Consider the following 19,453-nt stretch of genomic DNA (forward strand, 5'->3'; position numbering starts at 1 on the left):
TGCATGCATGTTTATGTGATGGACACCAAAGGAGGACTTAATTTGGAGGGTCATTCAGTTATTACTTTTCGTATTTCTGCAATCTTTGGTTTGTTCATCCAAACTTCTGAAATTCCTGTCCTTTCAGCTAAGTTAATAGCAGTCAAATGTGTATTCAATCCCAAATGAGAACATGTTTTATCTAACTTTGCAATGTTGAGGCTGGGTAGCTATTAGGAATGAAATTCAATCTCTTTTCTGAACATTAGTATCAGAGGCAATCCTTAGAAAAGCATTGAGTTTTCCCAATCCCAATCTCTCCAATCTTGCTCCTTCTGCCAGCACCAGTTCGTGGTGGAAGCACCTCCCTGATATATTCAACAATAGAAGTTCTTTTCAGAACTTCAAAAAATGTAAAATGTTCATATCCCTATTTAAAGGGGATATTAAAGGTGACAAATGGTAAATTATTCCATATTTATGTTTGCTTTGAACTGTGATACATGACATAGAATTGTTTAGAACATAAGACTCTTGAGTCCACTAGAAATTATGCTATTAACTTATCAGTGTATCATTGTCCTTGTATATTTAACTGGCTTCTTCATAAATATTTGCCTCAGCAGCTCTAAATGCTAACAAGTTCTGTGTAATAGCCACTTTTGCATGCATTCCTTGCTGGATTTGTGCACCCATTGTTAAGGAGACCCAATGTTTGATGTTCTGACAGAGTTGAAATGTCTTTTCTGTCTTTGTCTTGTCCTATCAAACCACAGTTTTGAAGACCTGTTGTAGAGGAAAGAGCCTTATTATGAAATTTATCCGTATTAGTTTTGTTTGTTGATGATTTGAAAACTGAATTTCAATGCTAGCCTAAAATATTATTCCAGTGCTTTCCTTTATGACCGCCCACTATTATAAATACATGTTACTAATACTCTGACTCCATACCAATTGTTTTCTTTTTATCCACCTTCCCTGTGTTGGCATTGATTTCTGGTCATTTAACATAACCATTGTAAAGTTCACATTCTTGACCAGTTTATATCCTGTTTGTACTGTCATCCAACCATTTAAATCCCAACAAGTCCTCTTGCCTCTGAACTCCCCAAATTCCATTGTTCTACTGTGGCAACTGTGTATTTAATTGTATTATCCCCAAAATCTGAAATTCACTCACTCAAACTACCCGACTCCCTTTTAAGTCTTTCCTGAGGACTTTGTCAGATCTTCTAAAGTAGTTTGGGGTTCTCAATTGTCTAAGGGTTTCTTTATAACAATGTTAATCTGTCATTTGTCTACAGCGGGTTTTTCCCTACGTCTCAGCAATGGTCAACAATGGATCTTTAATGTATGACCATAGCAAAGATGGGCGCACCTCTGAGCTTTCTGGATGTCCAGCAGAACTTCGAAATGTTGACCACGACACTTACTTAGCAATTCGTTACTCAAGGGGCAGATTAACAGTAAGTGACAGATTTTCCCAATATCGGAATAGCACCTTCACATTTATTATCTGTGCTGCCCAAAGCATTTGACGAACAATGATTGTGCTAAAATATTTGAAATAGCTCCCAATATCTAGCTTTAAGTAATGGACCCCAGAGGGCGGTCTGTCTTTTCTGAGAGTATGGGTCTTGTTGTAAGTCTCTTCTTCACAATACAATGGAAGAAAATTTTATCTACTTTTAAGAAAAAGCTAGATAGATTCTTACAAAACAAGAGGGGGTAAAATTATCACGTGTAGGTGGATTATTTGGATCTATTGTATTGAGCATGATCTCATTGAATGGTAGAGTAGGTTTAAGAGCTTCGCTCAGTAAGACGACCTGTTCTGCTCCTAGGTTGTCATCATCGTTACGTGCTGTGTTGTATAACATTGGCAATCATAGTGTTATCCATGACCATGATTGTTCTTGGCAGATGCTTTCTACAGAAGTGGTTTGCCATTGTTTTCTTCTGAGCAGTATCTTTACAAGACGGATGACCCCAGCCATTATCAGTAACCTTCGGAGATTACATGGCATCAGCAGTCGCATAACCAAAATTTGTGATATGCGCCAACTGCTTGTACGACCATCTCCCACCTGCTTCCATGGTTTCATGTGATCCTGATGGGGCTAAAAAGGTAATACACCTTGCCCAAAGGTGACCTGCAGGCTAGCGAAGTGAAGGAACACTTTACACACCCTTTGATAGAGGCGTATCCACCCCAGCACCTAGTTTATATGTTTGTAAATCCCCCATTAGTCATTTCCTCAATTGTTTCAATTTTGTTATCTGTTCTCAGGTGATGACAGACGTTGAAGATAAGAATGAGTGGAAAGAGTGCATAGATATTAGTGGGGTCCGTCTTCCCACTGGGTATTTCTTTGGTGCGTCTGCAGCTACCGGAGATCTGTCAGGTAGGAGCAACTTTTGGCTTTATTACTTTATTGTAGTGTATATTGTACATTCAATACTAGTACTCCTGCCTCTGAGATGATAGGCTATGGATTTAAGTCCTTTTCCTCAGCTCAGGGCAGAATTGAAGGAATGCTGCATGATAGGAAGTACATTGTCATTAAAGAATGCCTTTTTGTGCTTTTGGATAAACAATATTACTCGGTTCTCTGAAAGGGAGTAACGGAGTTGTCACTGGCATCATGAACAATATAACCTGATGTCAACTGGGCAAGTCATGTTGCCGTCTGGAGTTATTGTCTGAAAATTACCCTCCATGTATTCTGAAGCCTTTAGAGATTATGTAAATCACTTCCCTACCTATATTTCACACATTACTTTTCAGTTATTCCCAATCTGATGACAAGCTTGAGATGTAAAGGTACTGGTACTTGAAATAGTTTTGGATTGAAGTATTCCATTTCTTTCAGACAACCATGATATTATCTCCATGAAACTCTACCAGCTGACTGTGGAACACTCACCTGAAGAAGAAAACATAGACTGGACAAAAATTGAGCCCAGCGTCAGCCTTCTTAAATCTCCTAAAGGTTTGCTTAATTTTCTTAATTTGATTAATTTGATTTTGATTAATTTACTTAATTTCCTTAATTTTATTTTTCTGAAGGAAGGATGAAGTAGAGATCTACGTAGAGTGGTGAATAAAAAAATTTTATTGGATTACTGACCCCTTGGCTCCCAGACCACATTCCTTCTCTGGCATTAAATAAAAACTATAATGAATTTTGATTTACGTTGCACAGTGAAAGAAAATGAGAACTGCAAATTCTCAAAGCAGTGACAAATGATTGGAAAAATTATTCAAATCTATTTAAAGCAACAAATAAACTTTTTTTAATTACAATAGAAACAATTTTCATTAACAATTTTAGAGCATACATTAGTTGACCCAGTATTAAGTTCATTGCTTTTTCACCTTTCAATGAGATGGATGTGCTTGGTGTAATGATATCAGCTTCTCAACATCAGGCTGAATGCCACTCAAGGACTCTCAGATCCCCACATTGAGTAAATTGCAGTCTGTTTTGTTGGTTTGAAAGAAGTGGACGACTGCACTAAATATGATTGATGTTGGAAAGGCAATAAAAACCATCTTGACCTTTTTCCACAGTGCAAGATAGAGTTCAGAAATTTCTATTTACAACCAAAATCCTTTATATGATTTTTTTTTAACCTCGACTTCAGCTCAAAGTTATTTTGTAGCAAGATCAGTTCTTCCTCCATTCTTTGTTAATTCCTCATTATAAATGTTCAGGAAAGGATTTATTACCTAATCTGTAATTTGGATTGAAAAGAGATCCTGAAATCCCTCTGGCATGTTAGTATGCAGCTCGCCCAGGTGGGCACAGTATACATCATCTTGTATTCTTTGTCTTCCTCCTGCTCTGAAATTGAAAAAGGTCATGACGGCCATTGTTACACTTAAATAGGGCTAACTTGGACAGAAATGTGGAGACGATTGATTTGAATCATGCTTTCATTTTTTATGAGGCAAACATAACAAAGAAGCAAAGATTCATTGACTGGTAAAATTGACTCATCCAACTGCAGAGCAAATTCTGTTCTCCTCTGCATGTCACGCAATGTGTCTTCCATATTCTTGACATTTCATCGATTTGTTTTTGAGCAGAGTTGTCACTAAGCAGAATTATTTGTTTGCTCTGGTGACTCATACAAAACAATATTCAAAATCACCTTTACTGTTGGCAGAATCAGTTCTTCTCCAATTGTATGGAGCTTTCCAGATTTCTCAATGAGTAGTGAAGCACACAAACCATCACTGTTTTATTGTGAAGTGCTGGTAAACATGTTTTCAAATATTTCCCATTTCTTAAAATTTTCACCAAGTGATTGAAAATAAGCTAAGTTCTTTATCAGAGTTTCTGGAGAAGGAAGGATTCAAAGGGGGGAAAGGGGCCACAGTGGTTGACAAAGGAAGTCAGAGATTGCATAGCATTAAAAAAAAAAGGACGTATGACAGAGATAAGATGAGTGGGAGGACAGATGATTGGGAAGTTTTTAAGGAACAACAGAACTTAACTAAAAAGGCAATACGGGGAGAAAAAATGAGGTAAGAACGCAAGCTAGCCAGCAATATAAAGGAGGATAGCAAAAGCTTTTTTAGGTATGTGAAGAGAAAGAAGATAGTTAAGAACAAAGTTGGGCCCTTGAAGAATGAATTGGGTGAAATTGTTATGGGAAACAGAGAAATGGCAGAAGAATTTAATAAGTTCTTTAGATCTGTCTTCACTAAGGAAGACACAAGCAATTTCCCAGATGTATCGATGGGCAAGGACATAGGGTAACAGAGGAAATGAAACAGATTGACATTAGGAAGGAAATGGTGATGAGTAGACTGATGGAACTGAAGGCTGACAAATCCCCAGGTCCAGATAGTCTGCATCCTAGGGTAGTAAAGGAGGTGGCCCTGGAAATTGCGGATGCATTGATAATCATTTTCCAATGTTGCTTCGATTCAGGATCAGTTCCTGAGGATTGGAGAATGGCTAATGTTATCCCACTTTTTAAGAAAGGAGGGAGGGAGAAAACAGAACTATTGACCTGTCAGCCTAACATCAGTAGTGGGGAAGATGCTAGAGTCCATTATTAAAGATGAAATAGTGGCATATCTAGATAGCAGTGATAGGATTGGGCCGAGCCAGCATGGATTTACCACGGGTAAATCATGCTTGACTAATCTATTGGAGTTTTTCGAGGATGTAACCAGGAAGGGAGATCCAGTGGATGTAGTGTACCTCGATTTTCAGAAGGCATTTGATAGGAGATTGGTGGGTAAAATCAAAGCTCATGGCATTGGGGGGAAAGACATTGACATGGATAGAAAACTGGTTGGCAGATAGAAAGCAAAGGGTAGCGGTGAATGGGTGTTTCTCGGAATGGCAGGTGGTGACTAGTGGGGTGCCACAGGGCTCGGTATTGGGACCACAGCTGTTTACGATTTACGTTGTTGTGGTTCCTCGTGCCCCACAATCGACCAGGAGACACAGAAGATTCTTCAAAAAGGGTTAAACTTTAATTTGCAAATCAAAGCTGAGAGTGTCATTGTGCTAGTCACTGATTGCCCACCAATCCTTATACATAGCATTTTTTATAGCAATCTCCTAGTTTAGTTGCATTAGCATATCCAATCGATCTACAGTTGCTTATCACAAGTACATCCTCACAAGTACATCCGCCATTATTGTTTCTACCCATTGACTTAATCATGTTCTAATCTACATCTCTTAGCTACCTCTCATTAACACCCCATTATCTTCTACATTCTTAAGATTTCATTCTCCTACTAAATTGGATACATGCATAGCAAATAGCAAGCTCAAAGCTGACTACATAGTTCTGGTTACACAGCAAACAATGCAACTTTTATACTCTAATATATACCCCCTTTGAGACCCATAGGGTCTCATACAGAGAAAGAAGACTAAGAGTCCGCGCACAAAAGCCCCAATAAACTCAAGCACTTATTCCCAAATCTCGGGTTAAACTATAATTTTCTGCGCCAAGACCTCAAAGTATTCTCTCCCTGTTACCCTGGGCCTCTGAGCCAAAAACCTGTCCCTTTGTACCTGAGACAGGGAGAAAAAACTCAGAAGCCCTTACAATCAACCCCCACACTGTCGTTTTGCTCTTGTTCATCCTGCAGGTGTTGCAGGCTGTAACGATACATTTTCGGTGTTTCTTTCTCCACTAAGCTTGCTTCAGTAATTGCCACGAGTATCGGAAATTTTTTTTTATTGATTTTTTTTTTGATGCATTTTCTACAACACTACAAACAAAAAAAAACCGAAACCAAAGGAAAAAAAATACAGTGCAAAAATAAACATACAATAATAATATAATACAAAAAAGATAATTGAGAAAGCACCCAAATTGAAGTCATGTAAAGTTAGTATCCTTCCTAAGCCCCACAACAAAAAAAACTCCAGACCAATCACAACACAATATAGAGAATATAAATCAGGACATTCAAACCCCCAAAATTGTAAATACACTTGAAAACAGAAGATAATAATGCCTACTACCAAAAAAAAGCTGAAAGTAAGGGACTGAAATAAAACCTTAATTAAGAGGAAAGTTATGAAAGTACTCAATGAAAGGTCCCCAGACGTTATGAAACTTTATATCCGAATTAAGAATTGAATAGTGAATTTTTTCAAGGTCGAAACAGGACATAATATCATTAAGCCATTGAGTATGTGTGGGCGGGGCAACATCTCTCCATCTAAGGAGGATTAGACGTCTAGCCAGGAGAGAAGCAAAAGATAATATTCGGCACTTAGTCGAACTCAAACGCATATCTGTCTCACCCAAAAAACCAAACAGAGCAATTAAAGGGATAGGTTCTAAGTGGTGATTCAGAATACAGGATAAAGTTATAAAAACATCTTTCCAAAATTTCTCTAAACTAGGACAAGACCAATACATATGAATAAGAGAAGCCTCGCCCCTTTTGCATTTATCACAAAGAGGACTAATATTAGGGTAAAATTGAGATAATTTAGATTTAGGCATATGGGCTCTATGAACAATCTTAAACTGTAAAAGGCAATGGCGAGCACAAAGAGAGGTTGAGTTAACCGATTTGAGAATCAAGTCCCAAATCTCATCAGATAAAGAGATATTTAAATCATGCTCCCAAACCATTCTAATTTTATCCACAGGGGCACGCTGTAAGAATGCTAATTTATCATGAATAAATGATATTAAACCTTTACCCAGTGGATTAATAGAAAGAAAGAAATCCATAACATTTTTCTCGGACATTTCATGGAAGTTAGGAATTAAAGGATTAATAAAGTGTCTAATTTGGAGATATCTAAAAAAGTGGGCATCAGGCAGATTGAACTTAGCAGAGAGCTGTTGAAAAGGTGCGAAGCGATTATCGATAAAAAGATCTTCAAAATGTCTAATGCCCTTCCTATACCAATCATAGAATGTTGAGTCATACATAGTAGGTAAAAAAAAAAGTGATTATGTAAGATAGGACTAGAAAGGGAAAAAGCATAAAAACCATAAGATTTCCTAAACTGAGCCCATATTTGCAAAGTGTGTCTGACAAGAGGATTAGCAATTAGTCTAGACAAACTACTAGGGAATGCAGAGCCAAGGAGTGCAGAAATAGATAAATCTTTAGTGGAATTCAACTCCATTGCCACCCAATTAGGGCACTCGGGTTGGCTATGAAAGAAAGACCAAAAGGTAGTGCAATGTATGTTAGCTGCCCAATAATATAAACAAAAGTTAGGTAAGGCCATGCCACCCTCTTTTTTAGATTTTTGAAGATAAACTTTATTAATTCTAGAACGCTTATTCTTCCACAGATATGACAAAATAATAGAGTCTAAGGAATCAAAAAAGGTTTTAGGAATAAAAATTGGGATAGATTGAAATAAATATAAAAATTTAGGGAGAACATACATTTTAACAGCATTAATACGACCTACCAAGGACATAGGTAGAGGTGACCATTGTGACAGACACTGTTTTGTAGTATATAAAAGATTGGCAAAATTTTCACGAAAAAGATCTTTAAGCTTCCTTGTAACTGTAATCCCAAGGTAAGTAAATTGATTATGAGCTACTTTAAAAGGGAGGTCACGAAATGCTAATTCTTGTGCTTCTTTATTAATTGGGAAAAGTTCACTCTTATGTAAATTAAGTTTATAGCCAGAAAACTGGCTAAACTGATCAAGAAGTGAAAACATTGGAGGTAAGAATGTGGACGGATTTGAAAGAAAAAGTATAAATCATCAGCATAAAGAGAAACTTTATGCTTAACACCCCCCCCCCCCTCCAGATCCCGGTCAGTTCAGGACAGCTTCGGAATGCTATCACCAGAGGTTCTATAGCCAAATCAAAGAGAAAGGGACTTAAAGGGCATCCTTGACGGGTGCCACGTTTGAAGTTAAATAACTGGGATTGCTGAAAATTGGTCAAAATAGAGGCGGTAGGACACAGATACAGCAATTTGATCCAAGAGATAAAGCTTTGACCAAAGTCAAATTTTTCTAAAACTGCAAAGAGGTAGTTTCACTCTATACGATCAAATGCTTTCTCCGCATCAAGAGAAATAACGCATTCAGGAATCCCAGTTGAAGGTGAATATAAAATATTAAATAAACACCGAATGTTAAAAAAAGAAGACGGTTTCTAATAAAACCAGTTTGATCATCAGAAATAATAGAGGGAATAACAGTTTCTAATCTATGAGCCAAAACTTTGGCCAAGATTTTAACATCAACATTAAGCAAAGAAATCGGCCTGTACGAGGAACACTTTGTTGGGTCTTTACTCTTTTTTAATAAAAGAATAATAGATGCCTCATTAAAAGAGGGTGGCAATTTACCATCATTAAATGAGTCAGATAATACTGAGAGTAACTGAGGAGAAAGGAGTGAAGAGAATGATTTATAAAATTCTACGGGGAACCCATCAGGTCCAGGAGATTTTCCTGAAGACAATGCAGAAATTGCAAAAGATATTTCTTCTGATGATATAGGCTCATTAAGTTTTGCTTTAAAATCAGATGAAAGCGAAGGAATATTCAGATTATTTAAGAAAAGATCAACAGAAATATTCTCATTCAGAGATTCAGAGGAATAAAGCCGAGAGTAAAAATTTTTTAAATACGTCATTGATTTCTAAGTGATCCAATGTAAAGTCCCCGTTCTCCTTCTGGATCTTTGTAATATGTTGTTTAGCTTTAGAACGCCTCAGCTGATTAACTAGAAATTTACCAGATTTGTCACCATGAATATAAAAGCAACTCTTACTTTCAAGAAGTTGGCGTTCAACAGGTTGAGTAGACAGAAGATTAAATTTAGTTTGAAGTTCTACACGCTTGTATAATTCAGGATTCTTAGTTTGAGCATACAATTGATCTAATTCTTTAATCTGATTAATTAGGTCTAATCGATTTGTACGGGACTTTCTATTAAAATTTGCTGTATAAGAGATTATTTGACCCCTCAAATATGCTTTCATGGCATCCCAGACAATCTGGGATGACATTTCAGATGATGTATTGGTGTTAAAATAAAAAGTTATCTGATCCTTAATAAATTTTAGAAAATCATCATCCGATAATAAAGTCAAATTAAAACGCCAGTGTTTATTCCTCTGAGGGAGACCAGGAAAGTTTAAAGACAAAGTAATTGGGGCATGATCAGAAATCAGTATACTCTGATAATCACAAGAATAGACTAATGGAATAAGTTGATTATCAAGTAAAAAATAGTCAATTCTAGTAAAGGTATGGTGAACATGTGAAAAAAAAGAATAATCTCTCTCAGTAGGATGAAGGAAATGCCATATATCTGAGATACCATAATTAGAAAGAAAAGAGTGAATAGCTAAAGCAGATTTAGTAGGTGATCTAGTAACACAGGACGATCGATCCAAATTAGGATCTAACCAACTATTAAAGTCGCCACCCAGTATAAGAGAATATGAATTTAAATCTGGTAGTGAGGAGAAAAAACGTTCAAAAAAATTAACATCATCAAAATTAGGCGTATACAGGTTTGCTAGTACAACTTTAGTATTATATAATTTACCAGAAACGATAATAAAACGGCCAATTGTATCAGATATCTTATTATGGAGTTCAAAAGGAATATTTGAATTAATAAGGATGGAAACACCCCCCCCCCCCAGCTTTGGCGGCAAAGGATGAATGAAAATGCTGACCCACCCACTTTGACAAAAGCCAAGAATTATCAAAACCACGAATATGAGTTTCTTGAAGGAAAGCAATGTCAGCTTTGAGTTGTTTAATATGAGAGAAGACCTTCATTCTTTTAACAGGATGATTCAATCCCTTTACATTCCAGCTCACAAATTTAAGTGTATTAACCATTATCAATTGTTAGTGCATAGAAGGTAGCAGGCATATAAAAAATCAAACAATACAATAACAGTCTGGGAGCAAAAATGTAAACATAACTCAGTAGAATCAGACAGAAACATGTCCTGAATAACAAGGGAAAACAAAAAAAAACAGTGAGTAGTGTTGGAACTGGAGAACCCACCCCACCCTCGCAACCCAAAACTAGACGGCTACCCAAAAAAGCAGCTAGCTCTACAAAAAATATTAACCCAAAAATGACTTCCAGTTCCGTATCGTTAACAAAGGTTCCATATATATAATATAGCAAATAACAGCTACCGTAAATTCCGGACTATAAGCCGCTACTTTTTTCCCACGCTTTGAACACTGCGGCCTATACTACGGTGCGGCTAATGCATGTTTTTTTTCATGCCGCCAGAAACATTTTGCCTTGTAACAGTAGGCGAATAAAATTGATGAGTAGTTCACAGAGGTCCAATGAAATTGTACGATAAATCAAGTGCACTTTCACAATTAAATTATTGTAAATCAGTCATTTGTACTCACCCTCATCAACATGGAATACACTCGAAGAAAAGCATATGATGCAGCTTTTAAGTTAAAGGTGATCAATCTGGTGGTTGAAGAAGGAAATCGAGCTGCTGCCCATAATCTTGGCATAAATGAATCAATAGACAATAGGTGCAGAAGTAGACCATTCGGCCCCTCGAGTCTGCACCGCCATTCTGAGATCATGGCTGATCATTCACTATCAATACCCAGTCCCTGCCTTGTCCCCATATCCCTTGATTCCCCTATCCATCAGATATCTATCTAGCTCCTTCTTGAAAGCATCCAGAGAATTGGCCTCCACCATCTTCTGAGGCAGTGCATTCCACACCTCCACAACTCTCTGGGAGAAGAAGCTCTTCCTCAACTCTGTTTTAAATAACTGACCTCTTATTCTCAATCCATGCCCTCTGGTACTGGACTCTCCCAACATCTGGAACATACTTCCTGCCTCAATCCTATTTAATTATCTTAAACGTTTCAATCAGATCCCCTCTCAATCTCCTCAATTCCAGCGTGTACAAGCCCAATCTCTCCAATCTCTCTGCGTAAGACGGCCCTGCCATCCCAGGAATCAACCTAGTGAATCTACGCTGCACTTCCTCAATTGCCAGAATGTCCTTCCTTAAACCTGGAGACCAAAACTGTACACAATATTCCAGGTGTGGTCTCACCAGGGCCCTGTACAAATGCAAAAGGACATCCTTACTCTTGTACTCAATTCCCCTTGTAACAAAGGCCAACATTCCATTTGCCCTCTTCACTGCCTGTTGCACTTGCTCATTCAGCTTCATTGACTGGTGAACTAGGACTCCTAGGTCTCTTTGCATTTCTCCCTTACCTAACTCTACACCGTTCAGACAATACTCTGCCCTCTTGTTCCTGCTTCCAAAGTGGATAACTTCACATTTATTCACATTGAATGACATCTGCCAAGTATCTGCCCACTCACCCAGTCTGTCCAAGTCTCCCTGTATTCTCCTAACGTCCTCTTCGCATGTCACACTGCCACCCAGTTTAGTATTGTCAGCAAACTTGCTGATATAGTTTTCAATGCCCTCATCTAAATCGTTGACATAAATCGTAAAGAGCTGTGGTCCCAATACAGAGCCCTGTGGTACCCCACTAGTCACCTCCAGCCGGTCCGAGAAACACACATTCACTGCTACCCTTTGCTTTCTATCTGCCAACCAGTTTTCTATCCATGTTGAAACCCTGCCCCCAATGCCATGAGCTCTGATTTTACTCACCAATCTCCTATATGGAACCTTATCGAATGCCTTCTGAAAATCTAGGTACACAACATCCACTGGCTTACCCTCGCCTAACATCCTTGTTACACCCTCAAAAAAACTCCAACAGATTAGTCAAGCATGATTTGCCCTTGGTAAATCCATGCTGGCTCGGCCTAATCCTATTTCTGCCATCAAGATGTGCCACTATTTCGTCCTTAATAATGGACTCAAGCATCTTCCCCATGACTGACGTTCTCCGTTTTCTCCTTCCCTCCCTTCTTGAAAAGTGGGATAACATTAGCCACTCTCCAATCTTCAGGAACTGGTCCTGAATCTAAGGAACATTGGAAAATGATTACCAATGCATCCGCAATTTCCTGAGCCACCTCTTTTAGAACCCTCAGATGCAGACCATCTGGACCCTTAAATCTGGGGATTTATTAGCCTTCAGTCCTACCAGTCTACTCATCACAGTTTCTTTCCTAATGTCAATCTGTCTCAATTCCTCTGATATCTTATGACCCTGGCCCATCCATACATCTGGGAGATTGCTTGTGTCCTCCCTGGTGAAGACAGATCTAAAGTACGCTTTAAATTCTGTTGCCATTTCCCTGTTTCCCATAACAATTTCTCCCAATTCATTCTTCAAGGGGCCAACATTGTTCTTAACTATCTTCTTTCTCTTCACATAGCTAAAAAAGCTTTTGCTATCCCCTTTTATATTCCTGGCTAGACTGAGCTCATACCTGATTTTTTTCTCTCCGTATTGCTTTTTTAGTTAAGATCTGCTGTTCCTTAAAACTTTCCCAATCATCTGTATTCCCACTCATCTTAGCCCTGTCATACTTCTTTTTTTTTAATGCTATACAATCTCTGACTTCCTTTGTCAACCACTGTGGCCCCTTCCCTCTCTTTGAATCCTTCCTTCTCATTGGAATGAACTGCTTTTGCATCTTTTGTATAATGCGATGGTGAGACGGTGGAGACGCCAGCGTGAAGAACTGAGTCAATGCAAAAAGACGACAAAAGCTTTCGGAGGTAATCATAGCAGATGGCCCGAACTTGAAAACTTTCTTGAAGACTGGGTTAACACACAGAGAGCAGGCGGCCGCGGTGTTTCCACTGTGCAGATCAGACTGAAGGCTAAAGCAATCGCCACCAAAATGAAAATCGAAGATTTTAGAGGTGGGCCATCGTGGTGTTTTAGATTTATGAGACGAAAAGGCCTGTCCGTCAGGGTACGCACGACTCTGTGTCAGCAGCTCCCTCCCGACCACGAGGAAAAACTTGCTAACTTCTGCACATTCACTCAAACAGAGATAGCGGAGAATTCCATTGGGCCAGATGATATCATAAATATGGATGAAGTATCTTTGATGTTTGACCTGCCTCTCACTCGGACTGTTAATAAAAAAGGTGACTCGTCCATCACACTGAAAACAAGTGGCCATGAGAGAACGCATTTTACTTGTGTTCTGAGCTGCACAACATCCGGACTAAAGCTTCCACAGATGGTGATTTTTAAGCGGCTGACAATGAAAGTTCAGTGAAAGCTGCCATCAAGAGTACAAACTCAATTCCAGCTGTGATTCCTGGGGGCACCACGAAGTATTTGCAGCCACTGGACATCAGCGTGAACCGGGCATTTAAAGTGGCGCTGCGCGTTGAGTGGGAGGCTTGGATGACGAGCGGCAAGAAATCCTTTACCAAAACAGGACGCATGCGAAGAGCATCTTTAACTCAAGTCTGCCAGTGGATCCTAAATGCGTGGAGCCGTGTCACAACATCCACCATCACCAACGGGTTTCGAAAGGCTGGACTGCTGCGTGATGAAGAGGACCGCGTGCGCTCAAGTGAGAGTGACAACGAAGAGACTGAAGTGAGTGACGAGATCCTGAGGTTGTTCAATTCGAACACTGAAGAAGAGGATTTTGATGGTTTTAGTGCGCAGGAGGAAGATGAAGAAGGCGATCAATAACTTTTCCTGGTAGGCTGCAGTATATATATTTTTTTTTACCAGTCGTTAGGAGATATTGGAATGTTGTTCGTGCACTGTTCAGTAAAAAAGTATACGCAACGTAATTTGTGTGTTACCGATACGTATGTATATTTAAAAGTAGCTGTGTTACAGGCACTGTTCGAAAAAAAGCATTTGCAATATGTATTTGTTTATGTTACCATACGGATTTAATTAAAAGTTAAAAAATCCTCACGTGTAATATCTTTCTGTGTAAATATCTCATATTACAAAGTGGGACACCTGCGGCTTAAAATCCGGTGCGGCCTGTACAAGTACAAAATTGATTTTCTTTCTAAAATTAGAGCGTGCGGCTTTTAATCAGGTGCGCTCTGTAGTCCGGAATCTACGGTAATTTATGCACTAGAGAGCAAAATTACAAATAGGAACAACTTCATCAGAAAAGGTATAAAACTTAATACAAAAAAAATCTGAAAAGAAAACTAACCTACCCGCGAGAAACTATGAAAGATTGAAAAAAAAATTTTTTTAAAGGAGGGGGAAGAAAGAGAGAAATTATAAATTTAAAGAGAGTACTTATCAGCCATTTACAGAAAAAAAACAAATCTTATACTATAAATCAACCAACAGGGAGGCCTTCAATAAAAACTCTAAGCCTCCAAAACAAATTAAGATCAATTGTATTTCTCTATAGATAAAGTTATACAGAAGTAAAATAAATTACACAGGTAAAATCTAAAAATCCGCAGGGACACATTAAACTTAAATCATCTATTTAGGAAAAATGCACCAAGTCCGGAGAGAGATTAACTAGAGCCCTTAGAATCGCAATAGTTAATGTCTGAATTATTCAAGTAAAGTCTGAGTTCGGAAAAAAGAACTTTACTTCGAAAAGTACTTATCAGCCATTTTAGAAGGACAGACCGGTTCTGAAGAAGACAAGATGGCTGGAAGATTTCCAACAAACAACTCAGCCTCCTTCACTGATTTAAACCACTTATATTCTCCAGTAGTAAGCGTAATTCGAAGATCGGCTGGATTTCGAAGAGAAGGTCTGAATCCACGATCAAAAAGCACTTTCATTACACCTTTAAACTCAGCACGCATCTTCAGAACCTGGGGGGCATAATCTTCCACAAAATGAATGTTCGTGTTTTGAAAAGCAAAAGTACCTCTGCGGCGTGCCTCCATAATCAAACGGTTTTTCACCTGGTATCGATGAAAGCATAAAATAATTGGCCGTGGACGGGAACCCAAAATTGCGCGAGGAACATAAATCCTGTGAGCCCTTTCTAGCTCAGGTGGAGTCGGAAGAAATTCTTTCCCGAAAATCTCACAGAGAAAAGAAGAGAAAAATTCAATGGAAGAGCCCTTTTCAGTGGCCTCCGGCAAACCAAGAATTCGTAGATTGCAACGTCTGCTCCGATTTTCAAGATATACCATTATGGAAGTAAGTTTACTGTTCTTCTCCGCTAGGATGGAGCAGAATGTTTCGAGATGTTGAACACGGCGTTCTAAATCTTCAGAAGTTAGGTCGATGCGAGATAAATGTTCAGCATGGTCATCCACTCTGGCATTAATCTGATCTAATTTTGAATCCAGCTGGTTGATAGAAGTTATAAATTCAGTTTTAATATCCATTAAAGTATCTTGTCGATGTTGTTCCAAAATAGCGAGAATCTCAGCCGACAGAGCAGTGGAAGTTTCTCTTTTCCCGATTTTAGTACCTTTTGTAGCCATTATGAGATAGATGTATGCGCAGGCAGGTAAAAGAGAACTAATAAAATAACAAACTAAGGGTTAAAAAGGGAGACATATAGTGCAAAGATAGGAAGTATAATGGAACAAAAGTTTGGACCGACTAAACAATCGCCATCTTACCGGAAGTCCCCGGAAATTGTTTGGTTGCAGCATGCACTACAAGAGACTTGAGACAAGGAAGAAAACAGCACAGCACAAACGCACAGCTCAACAATACAATACTGACAGTTATTGCCATTTTAGTCAGCCATGCTCCCCATCCTCTGAGTCTACTTTCTAACCAGTCAAATAACTGATGTCCGAACCCTGCATTCTGTTTAACTGCCTTTCTTCGACTTTTCAACTTATACTTTGCCTTAGTAACCGATCCTTCTGGACTAGTGTTATTTGGCATAAAAGTACAGCACTTCTCTCCAAACATCACACAAACTCCTCCATTTTCTGCCAACAGCCAGTCCAATGCTTTCAGGGTTCCATTAATTCTCTCTACCATGCCCTGCGACTGAGGGTGGTATACACATCCAAATATTTGCTCTATCCTCAGCGCTTGTAGTACCAATTTGACCACTTTCTGGATTCTGGATAAAAGCTGAACCATTGTCTGAGCTAACTTCTGTAGGTATTCCAAACCTTGGGATCACTTCATTTGTCAGAAATTTTACCACTGTCTTTGCCCCTTAATCGCTTGAAGGTATCGCCTCCACCCATCTGCTAAATCGATCAATTACTACCAGCATGTATCTCTTCCCTCTCACTGTCTTTATCATGTCTACGTAATCGAACACTAGATGTTTAAATGGTCCTTCAGGTATGGGAATGTGACCTATTGGGGTTGTAATTCCCTTCCGAACATTATTCTGTGCGCATACCTCGCACTGTGACAAGACAAAGTCCACTGAAGTCTGTAAATAAGGTGACCAAAAACCATCCTTCTTTATTTTCCTTATCACTTCCCCCCCTTGCACAATGGTCAATCCCATGCGCTTCTGAAATCAGAATTGTCAGTAGAAGGGTGAGCGCTACCAACAAACTGTCTTCCATGCTCCCCAAGCCTTCTGGGTTCTGCTTGGCCCCCCTTCGTCTCCACATTGTCTGTTCTGCCAAAGTTGCCTTACCTTGTATTTCAATTAGGTCCTCTACCACAGGTTCTGGAGCTAGGCTTACCTGGGGGGCAATGACAGCTGATGTACATCCAGATGCTTTTCTGGCTGCCTCGTCCGCAGCTTGATTTCCCTTTGTTATTACATCATTTCCCTTTTTATGTGCCTGGCATTTTACTATAACCAATGCTTTAGGTTTCATTATGGCTTTTATTAAGTCTAGAATTTGCTGGCAATGTTGTATGGGATCTCCACTGCTTTTTTTAAAACCTCTCTGTTTCCACACTGCCCCAAACAAATGGCATACTCCATGAGCATATGCCAAATCAGTATAGATGTCTACTTTCTCACCATCCATCATTTCACACGCAGCTGTCAGGGCTTCGATTTCCGCTAGTTGGGCGGAACACGGTTGGGGACAGGACTCCATCCTAATAATCTCATAGTTCGACTGATCCTGCTGCACTACTGAGAACCCTGCACGATTTCCATCATAATCCCTATAACGAGCCATCTATGAACAGAACCTTTTTATCTGCATCCTCTAGTGGTTCTGACCGTAAATCTGCTCTCAATTTGGCAAATGCCATCGTCTTCCCTACACAATCATGGGGTTCTCCTTCATAGCCCAAAGGGACAAAATCGGCTATATTACTGGTAGTGCATCTCTGTATAGTTATGTCTGGAAATGTCAATAGCATCTGATACGCTGCTATCCTGGCTGGCGTCAGCACAAATTTCCCTCTTTCCAGCAATTCTGCTACTTCGTGGTGTGTGTACAGAGTCACAGGATAGCCCAGGGTTACAGATGATGCCTTTTCATATGCATAGTACAGCGCCGCCAATCCCTGATAACAGGGTGGATACCCCTGAGCCACCTCATCTAGTCTCGTACTGTAGTATGCTATCGGCTGCTTTGCTTTTCCTGTGCCTGTCTCTTGTGTTAGAACTGCTGTGACATAACCCTCCTGTTGGTTCGATACATACAAATGAAAAACCTTCTCGTAGTCAGGCAAAGCTAATGCTGGTGCTGACTGCAATTCCTGCTTAATAGTATTGAAAGCTATCTCCGCCTCTCCATTCCACTGTAAGCTGTTCTTCAAATTTGTATGTCCTGCTTCTTTCATTATCTTTCTCAAAGGTGCCACAATCTCAGCATATTCTCCTTTCCAATCTGAGCTGTACCCTGCCATTCCCAAAAACGTCATCATCTGCCCTACAGTCTGGGGTTTTAGGGCCTTAGTTATTGCCTCAATCTGATCTGGTGCTATCGCCTTCACTCCCTTGGATATTACCCTGCCTAAGTATTCCACTTGCTGCATGCAAAATTGCAAGTTTCTTTTTGGATACTTTATGTCCTCCGTGCGCCAGCTTCTCTAAGAGAGTTATAGTGTCCTGCTCACACTGTTCCTCGCTGTGGGAGCAAATCAACAGGTCATCCACATACTGTAACAATGTACTTTCCAATGGTATGCCCTCTAGGTCTGCCTTCAACACCTGATTAAAAACGTGTGGTGAATGTTTAAACCCTTGCGGCATTCTGGTATAGGAATACTGAGCACCTCTGTAAGTAAATGCAAACAGATACTGACACTGGTCGGCCAGAGGAATGCTGAAGAAAGCTGAACACAAATCAATCACTGAAAAGTAACTTGCTTCTGGTGGAACATTAGTCAAAAGCGTGTGTGGGTTGGGGACTACGGCTGGCCAGTCCTCTACCACATCATTTACCGCTCGCAAATCATGCACCAATCTCCACTTAAGATTTATCTGCTTTTAAGACCGGCAGCAGCAGGGTATTGCATGGACTGTTTGTTCTTTTAAGCACTCCTATTTCAAGTAACCCCTGCACTGTCGATGCTATTCCCTCTTCTGCTTCTGGTCTTAGAGGGTATTGTGGTCTCCTGGGTGGAATTGCTCCTTTTCTCAGCCTGATTTCCATCGGACTAGCTGTTTTAGCGTGACCACAGAATAGATGGCAACTCATCTAACCTTCTAACTTTCTGCTGGCCTTTTTCCTTCCCCAGCAATTGCATGTGTGGTTGGGGAGTTATTTCAACCTCTCTCACTGTCCCTACCATATCTACTCTTACCATTATTTTAATGCAATTGTTGTCTTCTGATATCCACACCTCTGGCGTGATTTTCCTCCACACTGTTACGGTTTCAGCACTCTTAACTAAGGGTCCTAAGTCTTTAGACTGATATACCTTGTTTACCAACATCATTACATGGGGTGCAGCCTCCGGTATCCTGTACCATTTTTCTAAAAAGGTGTTCCACTTAACTTGTAAAGCTGCCCCTTGCTTTCCAATTATCACAGCCTCTCCTTCCAGGTGCTGTTGGGTACATGCCTCCAGGTGTCATCTCTCCTCTTACTCCCTGTTCTGAGTCTCGTCATAAATCACTGTACAATGTAGCTCAGATTTGGGCATTACAGCCCTGGGTAATATAGCCTGCACGCCCTTTTTCCATTTTTCCCAGGTTTCCTGAATCTGATCTGCGATGTCTCCTATCC

General features: G+C 39.6%; 1 protein-coding gene across 1 annotated transcript in view; it reads left to right on the top strand.

Moving 5' to 3' along the window:
- The window catches only part of lman2 (lectin, mannose-binding 2), a 67,597-nt gene that overhangs the window by 36,767 nt on the left and 11,377 nt on the right, over positions 1-19,453 (top strand). Inside the window, exons 5-7 of the mRNA XM_059989969.1 lie at positions 1,284-1,445; positions 2,270-2,384; positions 2,853-2,972. Of these exons, the coding sequence (XP_059845952.1) occupies positions 1,284-1,445; positions 2,270-2,384; positions 2,853-2,972 (397 nt within the window). The remainder of the gene's footprint in view (positions 1-1,283; positions 1,446-2,269; positions 2,385-2,852; positions 2,973-19,453) is intronic.

The sequence above is a fragment of the Hypanus sabinus genome, chromosome 15 (genome assembly GCF_030144855.1).
Source record: "Hypanus sabinus isolate sHypSab1 chromosome 15, sHypSab1.hap1, whole genome shotgun sequence".
NCBI classification, from domain to species: domain Eukaryota; kingdom Metazoa; phylum Chordata; class Chondrichthyes; order Myliobatiformes; family Dasyatidae; genus Hypanus; species Hypanus sabinus.